This window comes from Hyaena hyaena, unplaced genomic scaffold (assembly GCF_003009895.1).
Source record: "Hyaena hyaena isolate Hyena2069 unplaced genomic scaffold, ASM300989v1 scaffold_511, whole genome shotgun sequence".
Lineage (NCBI taxonomy): Eukaryota > Metazoa > Chordata > Mammalia > Carnivora > Hyaenidae > Hyaena > Hyaena hyaena.
In genome coordinates, this window is record NW_024081144.1 from 413,595 (window position 1) to 425,878 (window position 12,284).

The 12,284-nt window shown below is 63.5% G+C and overlaps 1 protein-coding gene across 2 annotated transcripts in view; it reads right to left on the reverse strand.

Moving 5' to 3' along the window:
- Window positions 1–12,284, reverse strand: part of COL5A1 (collagen type V alpha 1 chain) — a 143,430-nt gene that overhangs the window by 65,187 nt on the left and 65,959 nt on the right. For both annotated transcript variants that reach the window (XM_039255152.1, XM_039255151.1), the window contains exons 10-16: window positions 11,085–11,126; window positions 10,788–10,850; window positions 4,180–4,254; window positions 3,399–3,491; window positions 1,883–1,939; window positions 971–1,024; window positions 577–630 (exon numbers count right to left, since the gene is read on the reverse strand). In XM_039255152.1, the coding sequence (XP_039111083.1) occupies window positions 577–630; window positions 971–1,024; window positions 1,883–1,939; window positions 3,399–3,491; window positions 4,180–4,254; window positions 10,788–10,850; window positions 11,085–11,126 (438 nt within the window). The remainder of the gene's footprint in view (window positions 1–576; window positions 631–970; window positions 1,025–1,882; window positions 1,940–3,398; window positions 3,492–4,179; window positions 4,255–10,787; window positions 10,851–11,084; window positions 11,127–12,284) is intronic.

The following is a 12,284-nucleotide window of genomic DNA, read 5'->3' on the forward strand; positions in this document are numbered from 1 at the left end:
GAGCAGATCCACGCGTCAGAGCACGCGGGGGTCACTGGGCCTGTCCGCACAGTGAGGCTTACTTTGTACGAATTTACAGGAAGCTGTAAAGCCTCGTCCCGTTCGGCAGCCATGGCCGCATGGAAACGAACGCCCCCCTCCCCCCAACAAGAACTCCCTCCCGGAGTCCCGGCCGGCCAGGTGAGCCGCAGGACACTTCCCCCAAACCGAGGCCATTTCTGGAGACGCAAGGCTGCCTCAAAGACGTGAGACCCAGTAGCCCTTTTGTGTTCTCCAGGCCTGTCCCCAAAGGGCCAGGGAAGGTGCCTTAATTAAAAATGTTAAACTAAACCAGAGGCCAGAGGCCAGGGCGGCAGAGCCGAGTGAGGCTCACCTGCCCCAGGACACAGAGAAGCCTCCGGCTGGGCTCACGCCCCCAGGCAAGGGGATCCCGCCCGTGAACACAGCTGCCCTTCGATGGGAGGAGAATGGCCAACCAAGCTTCCGGCCGAGCCTGGCAGTGGGGGTGCAGCAGACCGCCCGCAGACTCCCGCCCCCGTGGGGACCCAGCTGTGGCCACAGAGCCATGACACTTACCCTTCTCCCAGGCTTTCCAGCCGGGCCAGGCGGGCCCTGTACTCCTCGGGGGCCCTGTCCGCAATCAGAGAGGACAGAGTGTCAGGGGGCATCCATATTTTTCAGATGCAAAAGCAAAGCCTTGTCCCCATGCTCCTCAACCAGCCGGTGGCTCGCCGTCTCCTGAGCAGGCAGCACCAGGCAGGGTGTAGGGTCTGCTGCCTGGGGCACAGCCAGCAAGTCCCACTGCAGACAGAGGTTGTCCCTGTCCCTCAAAGCTGTGCACAAAGCCACGGGTCCCTCCTGCTTCCCTGAAGAAATACAGCACCGCCCCCCCCCGCCCCATGCCTGCTGTCACCACCTCCCATACACAGGACACACCCCTTCAAGGAGCAAGGACGAAGCACCCACATACCTGAGGCCCCATGTCTCCCGGCTCGCCCTTCAGACCTCCGCTCCCTGGAGGGCCCTAGGGAGACACGGCCTGGGTTAGAAAAGCTCACCAGACAGACACCAGGGAAGAGGTCATGCCTTGGGGCGGGGCTCCCGCTGAGAACCTGCAGAGCTCTCAGTCCCTGGAGCCCAGCCCGCCTGCGACAGAGCCGGGGGAGGAGCAGGACCTTCCAGGCTTTGCATCTCCTCTGAGTTTTGAACAAAATTCTGGGACAGTGGAGCGTATAGCACAAGAGCCAGAAAACCCAACACAGAGTCTGCTTCTCTCCCCAGGATGAATCCAACTGGGGTTTGGCACAGCCCGCAGCTCAGGGCAGCGAGTGGGCATCCTCCTGACAAGGCAGGAGCCCCAGGTGGAGGGAAGCAGCCCCAAGCCCGCACGGCCGGGGAAGATGCTGAGTGCAGACCTGGGGCTAAGAGCCAAGTGCCTCCCTCCCAGGGAACGGGGGTCGGGGTGTTTAAATCCTCCGTCTTTTGCAAACGACAAAGGCCACCTGCACTCCCTGAGGCTCCCATTTGCCGGCCCTGAGTGTGCTTGAGCACACACCACACACAGCTTGTGCAGCTGGGGAGGGGAGGGCCGGGGATCCTGGGTCTGTCTCCCCACCTTGCCGAAGTGCTCTTGACTTTGGAAACAACTGTAAAGCATGACACCAGCCCAGAAAGAGGCTCAGAGCTCCCTGCCTAGGGCCCCCAATCCCACTGGGGTACCACCGACGTAACTAGTGGTTGGTAAGAGCTTAAAGTACGCTCTCTCTGGGTGAGCTGGGAGCCAAAAGGGACTGGCTGAGGACGCCCCCCATGCCCCCCCACACCCCCCCAAGCCCCCCGATGGCTCCCCCACTATGCCCACCCCCCCACACACAGGACTCACCATGGGGCCGGGCCTCCCAGTAAGACCCATCGGGCCGGCTGGCCCCCGCAATGCCAGCTGCAAGAGAAAACGGGGGACACTGAGAAACAGGCGGGGGTACGGGTCCTAACAAGTGGGGCTCAGCCACGCAGGAAAGGCCCGGCGGGAACGGACAAAGCCGGGAGCCTCTGCGGGAGGCGGTCAGATGGAGCTCCAGGAACCTGGCACCTCGGCTCCTCTGGGGCCTCTGAGCCAACCACGAACAGCATGGAGGCTGCGCAGGTGGACCCCGGGGGCGGCGTGCCCCACCCCCAAGGGTGCCGACCTCCTCCTTCCTCTCCAGCTAGTGCCCATACCCGGAGGGCGGGCCTCAGCCCTTCACCCCCAGGAGTGAACCTGAAACGCAGCCTCCCCCCTGGGCAGCAGTGGGTGTGAACGTCACCTGTGCACCCATGCCCCGGGTCAGCATTTCATTGTCCCCCAAGACACTGCTGGCACTCGCTGGCAGCCGGGCAGTGACTGGGGGCCTCCGGGTGGCGAGGTAAGTACATCCCAGATGAGGGACCTGCCGGAGCCGCAGCCGCCTGCAGGCCTCGCCCAGACACCCGGCCTCGGCTCTGCCAGCCCTCCCCCTGCCCAGAGTATGACCACCCCTCCCGCCACAGCCCAGCTCAGCCTCCTCTCCCAAAAGGATCTTTTCTCCTCCTGTCCTATGACTCAGTTTCCCCCATTTTCATTTTGTAAAAGATTTGTTTCAATGATAAAATCTTATAAGCCCCCCACCCACTTGGCTTCCATGAAAACAGAGAAAAAGGCCAGCCGGGCAGGCCCAGTCAGTCACTCCCGCCGTGGGCAGTGGGGTCTGTCACGCACCACGCGGCATCACGCGGACAATCTATTCCATGGCAACAGCCACACACTCAGTTGTCCCGGGATTATCTGCGCGTTCGGATCACTGACGTCACCTCCACTGTGCCAGAGCCACATAGATGCTGCCCAACGAGGGCTTCCTTAGCAGTTTCCCGAGATGCCCCGTCACAGGCAGTGTCCCACTGACGGACCGGCCGCCCACCCGCCTCAGGGACGGGGTTCACTCCTGTCCCCGGCAGCCAGCCCTCAGGTAAAACCTGGGCTCACCAAGCAGCTGATCTGCAGAGAGCAGAGCCATCAGGAAGCAAACGACCCTCCAGACCCCCAGGCCAGGCGAGGGGCTTGGGGGCCCGCCATGCTGCCCCGGAGGCTGGATCTCGGCCCCGCCCCGTCACCAGGAGCCCTTGCGGGGCCACTCAGGGTCTGTGTCTCCCTCCCCAGAGCCCAGGGGAGGGCAGCAGGTGGCCCTGCACGTCTGTATCCAGGAGCCTGGGCCCACAGCATAGATGCGGAAGCCCGGAGATGCCTCCCCGACCTTTCGCAGTGCTCGCCTGGGCCCCCAGTTAGACACGGGTGAGTGCACACTCACACAGTGTCCTGGGCCCCCAGGAGGCGCCCTCCCCCCCCAGCTGGGCCCTGTCCCCTCCAGGCACCGCACATCACTTACCCGGGCCTGCTGCAGGATGGCCTGGGCCTGCGACTCCTGAGCCGACACCATGGGTCCCTTGGAGCCGGCATCACCGCCCCCTCCGAAGCGGAACTGCAGGTGCAAGACGGGGGGGTCACCAAGGGTACGCTGGTGTGGGTGCCCCTGCGGGGCCCCAGGGCCTCCTGGGGACAGCAGAGCCCTGGGGAGGTCTGGCCCCAGCCCCACCTGCCAGCTTCAGCCCTGGGGCCACCTGGAGACCCGCCCAAATCTGGAAAGACCCTCCAGCTTCTGAGAAATCTCACTCTGAGACCCCACAGCCCCTGTTGATGGCAGGAAAGAGCCAAGGGCCCAGGGCGGGTGCAGGCACTGAGGGTGCCGAGCTCCGAGCTCCACGCAGGGTCTCCCTCAGCTGCACCCGGCCTCTGGCGCTGCCCTGGGCCACCACACACACCCTCCCGGGGCTCTCTGGGCAGAGGGTGGCCCCACGAGGGCAGGTCAGGTGCAAGAAGGGACTGGCTGGCAGCATGCCCACGTGGGTCCCAGCAGGGGCAGGGGGAGTCTGACAACAGACGGCCAGGCCGCCAGCAGAGAGCCGGAGGCCTTGACCACCGGGGTCCACTCGGGGCCCTGGAAACAGCCCCAGATTTCTAGGAGACAGCTGGCCCACGTCGGAGCAACCTGTAGCCAGGGGACGGTCCCCCTCAGATGCAGAGCCCAGGGTCCCCTCTCCACCAAATTTTGAGCCCTGAACCCACCCACCCCGCCGTGCACCCCACCCCCCACCCCCACGAATACTCACGGGCAGCATGAGCATGGTGCCAGGAGGGCCGGGCAGCCCGTCAGCCCCTGGAAGGCCTGGGCGTCCAGGGGGACCCTGTGGACAGAGGGCCCAAGACAGCCGGTCAGGGCGCAACAGGGGTGGGAAGGAGGCCAGGGCCGTGGCCCGCGGGGAAACACACAGGGCAAGCACAGGGCAAGCAGAGAACAGCAACACCCCCATGGGGCGGAATGTTCCAGAACCCAAGCACAGAGGAGAGAAGGGCCCTGCTGTGGGCTGAGGACAAGGAAAGGCTTCAGGGGGAGAGGGATGAGGAGGGGCGAGGCTCTGCGCTGGATGGGATGTGCAGGGAGAGAGGTGGGAGACCGAAATGCGGGCAGCAGAGGGGGCGCTCCCGGGGGCGGGCAGCTGGCGGCGCCAGGGCCCCCACCATCCGGGGCGCCCCCTCCCTCAGGCCTGCACACCAAGGGGGCGGGGCAGGCCGTTTGCCCGTTTCCCCCACCTGCCAGCGCGGCGCCCCTCACGACCCGGCCCCCACACCAGGCGTGCGGCTGCTCACACAGAAGGAGGGCCAAGTGTCCGTTTGCTCGGACAGACACAAGGGACCCCAGTGAACACGGGGATGTCCTGGGGCCACAAGCCCCTCTGAGCAATGTCAGGAGCCTGTGTGTCCAGATGCCACTGTGGCCTCCACACACCCCGTTAACCTGGTCTCCAAAGCAGGTTGGAGGCAGACTCCTTCCTGCAGAGTCTCCAGACTGATCCCAGCCGTTCCGGACACAGACGTAAGCCAGATGAGACCGTTTATTTACATTTTTAAAAAGTTTTACCAGCCGGTCTCTCCACCAATCCCAGCAGATCCCTGCCCAGCCTGAGGTAGAGGAAGTCTGCTCTGCAGACAGACAGAGGTTTGACGCCCTCCTCCCAGTGCAAAGGGACTCCCACGGGCCGCAGCCAGGACGACGGCGGGCACTGGGTCCTGCGTTCGGCAACACGGCCGACCTCGCGCGGGCAAGGTCACCGCCAGAGTGCCGGGCTCCAAGCGGGCAGGGAGATCAGTGCCCGGTTCCCAGCCACGAAGACGGAGAAGGCGTGGCTCTCTGGGAACCATCTGTGCCTGGGCTTGCACTGGCTTCTCTCCTTCCATGGTTTACCACAGAAGTGGTCTCCGTCCTCGTGAGATGTGTAGAACGCGGGGATCTACACGACGGAAAGCGGAAGCCCCTGCCTCCCCGCAGGGGTCTCCAGGCCAGAAACTGCGCATGCGGGGACGGGGGACGCACGCACCGTGGCTGGCGGAGGGCATGTGACCGCTGGGTCAAAGGACTACACGCACTTGTACTGCTGATGGACGCAGCCACCCTGCCCTCGCCTCCATCTCGGAAAAAAAATCCTTGCTTCAGAGAAAGCACGTTTAAAAGCAGAAAATCTAGAAGGGCCTTGGCGCTTGGCTTCTGCCTGGGAATCTGGCGCCAACAGCTGTTTGCTGCTGAGCCTTCCGCCTCGGAGTAGGTCCCAAATCAAACCCCAATTTTAGACGTAGGGCCCGTGCCTCCCCGCACAAGATGCCAGCTACACGGTGTGTCCCTGGTGTGCATGGACCTGTGTGGCCCTGGAGGCCGGGGGCCCACTGTCCTCCGTCCAGCTCTTTCTGAGCCACTGGGTACAGCCTTGCTCGGGCTCCGAAAGCCCTCACTTTCTCAACCACAACCAGGGCACGGTGCCCAGGATGGGCAGAGAACAACCTGGAAGCTGGAGGGAAGAGGGGGTTTGGAGGAAAGGTAATGCCCCGCCCCCACGAATCCATCCAAAGCTGTAAGATGTGATGTGAGTCCCGCACAGCCAGCCAACCCACGACTGCTTCAAAGGCAGCCAGCAGACCTTTGCCAGGTGCCCAGGGCTGTAACATAAGGGCTCCGTCCCCCGAGCTGGAAGGTGGGGCCACATGAAAGCCACCTTTCCATTTCTCAGGAGACTGAACCCGGGCCCCCGGTGTGGCTGGCTCCGTTACATGGCTGTGTGGGACATGGAGGGACACTCCGGTAAGCTGAGGGTCGCAGGGACCCTGCTCAGCTCCAGCCGCCGGATTAAAAGTGAAATAAGAAATGACACCTTTTCTGTGTCACTTGATCACCCGGCCCCGAAGTCAGTGCCCGAACTGGGTGGGAGGAGAGTGTGTAAAGCAGTGACAGGGCAAGGCTCCAGGTGACACCCAGGCCAGGCAGGGATACGAGGCGGCCGCTTCTACGTTAAGAGATCACTGTCGTTTCACCAGGGTTTCTGGAGGCTGTGCTGGCCCGGCTCTGGCACCGAGACGAGGGCACCGAGCACTCAGGTCCTCGGCCAGGCTGCCAGCAGCCGCGGCTCCGCTGCAGATCCAGCCCACGGCCGAGCCCGCAGGCCCCGCTCAGCACCAGGCAAGCCGCCCGGGGCCCACCTGCGGCCTGTGGTGTGTGTGGAGGCAGCAAGCCGCCGCCTGAGCCCTTCCTCCCAAAAGAGGCAGCAGCGTGTCGGGAGAGGGGCCCCAAGAGCCAGAGGAGTCCTTACGCTGAGATATTTTTGCTTGGCTCTTAGAAAGACCTAGAAAAGGAGAGGAACACAGCACAAATTCTCTAGATCCCCAGTAAGTGTGCAATTGCAGCGTGGGTGTGGTGGTTTTCAGTCCCTTCCGCAGCGGATCTGAAAACGGGGATCAGGAGCTGCGCCCCCGGTGGGCACCCTTCTCACTCACCCCGCTCACCCCACCTGCCCCGGCCAAGCCCACCACCCGGAGCAGGAGCGGGCGTGGGTAGGAAAGACCGAGCTGTGCCCGTGGAGGCTTTACAAGCCCCAGGAGGCTGCCAGAGCTCGACGGAGGCACGGAGATGTGCCCAGGACCGTTTCTAACCCCAGCCTGCCCTCCCTCAGTAGCATCCCAGCTCCCTGGTACGAAAGGGGGTCCTTCTGGCTTCCAGGGGGCTCAAGGGATTAACAAGGAGAATGAAGAGGCCTGGTCAGCGCTCAGCGAAGTCTCAGAGAGGGGGAGCAGCCAGGTCACAGAGGACAATGGCCCACCACGCCCGGCACAGGGCCGTGCCACTGTGGCTCACGGGACACTCCACGTCCAGAACAGAGGCCCCTTCCCACTGGGCGCCTCCCTCCCTGCGGAACCGGATGCACTGCGTGCCCTCCGCGGAGGAAGGCCCACAAGCGCAGACGTCCCCGGCCGTGGGGAGGACGTGAGTACCCAGGTGTGCTGGGCTGAATGGCGGCCCCCAGGGGACCCTTAGGAGCGCTTGGGAGAGGACAGATCGGCATGCGCCCCAGGAGGGGCATCACAGACCTGTCCCACCAGCCTCCCTCCCTCACGGAGCCTCGCACAATCGCAGTGGAAGCTGCCGATCCAGGTGCCAGGGAACCAGCCTGTGTCCACTCCAGGCACTGGGTGTAAATCCAGCCCAGCAGGGGCGAAAGCGGTGGCGCGGTGGGGTGCTGTCCCCGCGGTGGCACTGGGGACACCACACGCCACCTGTGACGCAAGCTTTCTTGTGGGAGCAGCGGGACTGACCGCCTTAGGGCAGGGCTTGCGAGCTTTGTACGGCACAGAACGCACCTTCCAGCAAAACCCCACTGGAAATCCCAGCCCTAGAAACATAAAGAAGTCGGGGGGGGCGGGGGGGGCTGCCAAATGGCCCACTGCAGGGCGGCTCGTCACAGACCGCGCAGCTCCCTCCCCAGAGGGCACTGAGTGCATCCGATTCTGCAGGGAGGGAGGCGCCCCAGCGGGAAGGGGCCCCCGTTCTGGACGTGGGGTGTCCTGATAGGAAACCTGCATGTTGGATCTGGGCTTCCGGGGAGCAGCCTGCCCTGTGTGGGGTCCAGCAGTGCCCTCGGGACTCTCACTGTCCTGTCCTCTGAGCCTGAGTGTGAAGTGGGGGCCTGCCCACCCGCATGCCACGACACCCGGCCCAGATCCAGCCCAACTCTGCCTCCCCTCCCCGCCCCCCATGGCCTTCACAAGCTTTCCCTCGGCCCACCTGGGCCGGGCCATCTATCACTAAGGGCCGCTGGACGGGGTGACAGCTCAGGTCCCCTCTCCCCTCTGACATGGAAATGGTGGAACTGGAGTTGGGAGGGAGGGGAGACCCCTCCAGACCACCTAGTGAAACTCTCTCATGTACAGACAAGCAAATGAGGCCAAGCAGGTGAAGGGGATCAGAACATGCACCCCCAAAACGTGCCACTTTGCTCTAAAGATGATTTCGAGCTGACGATAACCGAGTATCAACAAAAGCTCTCCGTCCTCCCCTCCCCTGCCTAAAATGAAGAGCGTAAGTTTCCCTTCGGGAAGGAGCATGAATTACCCACCACCCCCATCTGTACCAGGATGAGGGCAGTCCTGATCACTGGAGACTGGGAGACCGGGAGACCGGGCACTGAGAGAAGTCTGCACAAGCATCTCTTACTAAAATGACCCTTATTTTCCATTACTTTCCCCATATATTTCCTAGTCACTTTCCCACGATTTATCGCCCTTGGTTGAAATGGTACAGAAGCACTCAAGTCTCCATATGTGTAAAACTTAAAACAGTATTAAAAGTGTGGGCCTGTTAGCCTATCAAAGCTGTCTTTTTGTCAGTTTAATTTACAAGCCCCCATCATTGAACCTAAGAGGAATGGAGGGAAAGTATTTCATCCTACACAGGATTCTGAGGTCTCCCTACTGGCAGGTGGCAGTGTAGGATCCTGACTCTGCATCCAGTGCTCTCTGCCAGCTGATTAGCAGAAATCCAGGAGATCTGGGCAGAGAGAGGATGCTGAGCTCTGAGCAGGGACAACCCCTTGGACAAGGACGGCTTACGCAGGGCCCAGAGGATGGGTTGAGCTCGGCTCCTGGAGTCTGCCCCCTCACTCCCCACTTAGAAAGGAACCGAGGAGGCTGAATGGGCTGCAGGTTTGCCCCTGACTCCAAGGACAGCATGCCTTCCCCATGCTCGTGGATCCTGGCTTGAATTTAAGAGACACCAGTTGCTTAAACCCACGATGTCCCACTGTCAGTGGCCTGGCCCCTCTAACAGAGCCGCTGGGTCGGCTGCAGCGCCCACGGCACTGGCCAGACCACCCACCACCGGCCCCGAGCCAGGTTCAGCCCAAAGGCAGGGGCCGAGTGGGGAAGAGTCTTCGGTGCCAGACAGTGCACGGAACTGGGTGACGGGCGGATGGCAGATGAAGGGATGGACACTGGCACCAACGCCGAGGCTGAGCACGGTCCATCAATGCCCACGCGTGCCACGGACAGTGTCCTTTCCTGCATCGAAGGAGAAGACGGCATCTGCCGTGCCGTGAGGTCCTCCCTTGCTGACGGCTGGGCTCAGGCACACCTGTGGGCACGCTCGGCCATACAGATCTTCGGGGAAAGGGCCCCCAGAGCGAGCTGGGGCAGGGACAGCAGAACCCAAGTGGTCTGGTCCCGGGGTCAGGGCAGGGCAGCGCCCTCCCTCCCCCACCCCGTCTGGAGTCACGGCTGTGTGGCAGAGGGGAGGGGCCACGGGCGGCGAGGCCAGGAGGCGTGGGAAGGCCACCAGCCATGGCAGGCCGTCTTGTTTGATGCCCATGTGATGTGTCCCCAGCAGTCACCCCGCCGCACAGAATGCCACTCACCGTGACCTCCTTGGTCGGTTGCCTGCCCTGCCGGCGGGCACCTGCCACGTGGCCTGAGTGCCGCTCCAGAGTCCGACCCCCAAACCTCACGGACTGCCCGCCGCGCTGCCTCGGAAGCAGACCCCAGCCGCCTCTCCATGTGACCAGGCAGCCGCCATACCCCATCCACACACCCGCCCTGACCGTTAGGGCCACGCGCTCCGGGCAGTGCGCCGGGCCCAGGGGATGGCTGTCCATCAGGACACACACATGCTCCGGGTTTCTCCCGCCCACAACCTGGCCCCCGATTACTATCTGACTGTGCCCACGTCCATACTCATCAGACCCGCCAGAAAATGGAGAGAAGAAATGACAAGCTGGGCGAGAACCCCACAGCCGCAGTACCCCAAAGCCCCACTAGGTGTCAGAGCGAAATTGTGGCTCCGCTTCCACCTCAACTGCCGCAACCTGGGAAGGGTCCCTTTGGCCTGGGGACACGGCCCTTTGCTCTGGGGACCTGGGGGAGGGGTCCTTTGACTGGGGAGACCCAGGACGGGTCCCTATGACTGGGGAGGATCCAGGGACATGTTCTTTTGACAGAGGGAGGCCCCGGAATGAGTCCCTCCCACTCTGTAGCTTGATTTCCAACAGGGATGACAGACCACAGGGAAATCAAGGCCCGAGAGGCTCGCACACGGCGGAAGGATGGATGCAGGTCGGATCCCATGTGAGGAGGACAGCACTGCTGTCACCGGCCCACCAACGCAGGCCACCAGGCCCCCTGTGAGCCGACCACAGCAGCCCGGCCGGCCCTCGGCCTCGTGGGTGCCACGAGCTCCCTAAATGTCCAAAGCACAAGGGAGTGGGGGGAGGGGGGAGGGGCCGGGGCAGCTTGGAGAAGGACGCCGAGGTGCCGCTGCCACGTGCGCACGCGAAGGCAACACCAGCCACGGAGCAGGACGTGTGGACAAGCCCGCAGAGCATGTGACCCACAGATGCGGGACCCTTACCCTTTCTCCAGGGTCACCCACTTGGCCAGTGGGCCCCATCGTTCCCGGAGGTCCTGGGAGACCCTGGAATTAAAAATAAAATCAGGACAGAATTCAAAGGGACGGCCACAGGGCAATACCTCAACCCCCCCTCGCTTCAGGGGAGGGTGGGGGTGGGCCAGGGCAGCACTGGGCCCCGGGGGGGTCTGCAAAGGACAGTGGGTGCCCCCTCTTTTCCATCCAGGACCCTTAAGGGGTGTCACCAACCCCTCATCCCAAGCACCTCCCGCAGGCCCGGGAAATCAACACGACACTCACTGCGGGGCCTTCGGGGCCCGGCGGCCCCTCCATGAGCATGCCCTGGAAAAGACAGGAAGGAAACAGCATCTGAGACCCCAGGACTCCGTCCCTCCCGAGATCACAGCACGGGCCCCTTACAGCCAAGTGGGGATAAGACCTCCTGCCCCACCCCCGTCAGCCTGGCCCCTGGACGGGCCGGTGCATAGCAGAGAGCGTCAGCAGACAGAGCTCCCTGGCCTGGGTCGTGCCCCCCTGCTCCTGGCCATCCACTTCCAGCCCCTTCCCAGGCCAGGAGCCACCTCTCTGCTGTCAACGCCGGGGCCAGGAGCTCCAGTGCCCTCTGTGTCTCACCCTGCTGCAGGGGGCTCTGAGGCAGTGAGCAACCTCGCCGGAGGGAAGGGGTCTCCGCCCCCCACGGGGCCTTGCTCTCTGAGAGCACAGCAGGATAGTATCTGGGGCTCCCACGACCAGCTAGGCTCTGCCACACTCAGGGCCAACAACAGAGCCATGCCCTTCCCCCCACTGATTCTTGAGATGCCAGAACAAGGGTCAGGGGGCTGATGTCCCTGACCCCCGGGCAGACCTTGCACCCCCTTTTCCCCAGACGAAAGAAAGCCCGGACCGCATCCCCACCCCTGGGCCCGGACCATGCTTCCACAGCAGACAGTGGCCCGAGGAACCTGGGCCGGCCTCCCCGGGGGAGGGTGCAAGCCTGTCGAGCCTCACAGACCCGCGCAGGGGTGGTCCTGACCCCCAGCCTCCCCACCAGGGCTCCCCGTCGCTGCCAACACGTGTTTACACAGATGTGCGCTCGCAGGACTATTTGTACTTGAGATTTTCCTCCTCTGACAAAGGCAGCTGGAGAAGGCTCAGGAACCAGGCTGGGGTCAAGCAAGAGACCTCTGGCCATGGCGGGGCCCGGGGCCCACAGCTGTCTTCCCAGACACACTGACCACTGCTCTCGGGGAGCTGGGGCACTGTGGCCGCAGATCTCACAGGAGCCCGGGCAGGGAGAGAGGCTGGAGGCCGGGACGAAGCAGCCCAGCACGGGGAGCCCGGACTTCCCATCGGGGAACGAGGAGGCCTTCGTGGGACAGGGAGAGCAGGGACCTCCCCGCAGGGCACCGGCCGGGTCCATGCACCCAACAGACTCCAACCTGAGCGGGGAGGGTCCCTGTGAGCGATGGGCTCAAGCTGCGACCACCCTCACGCAGCACA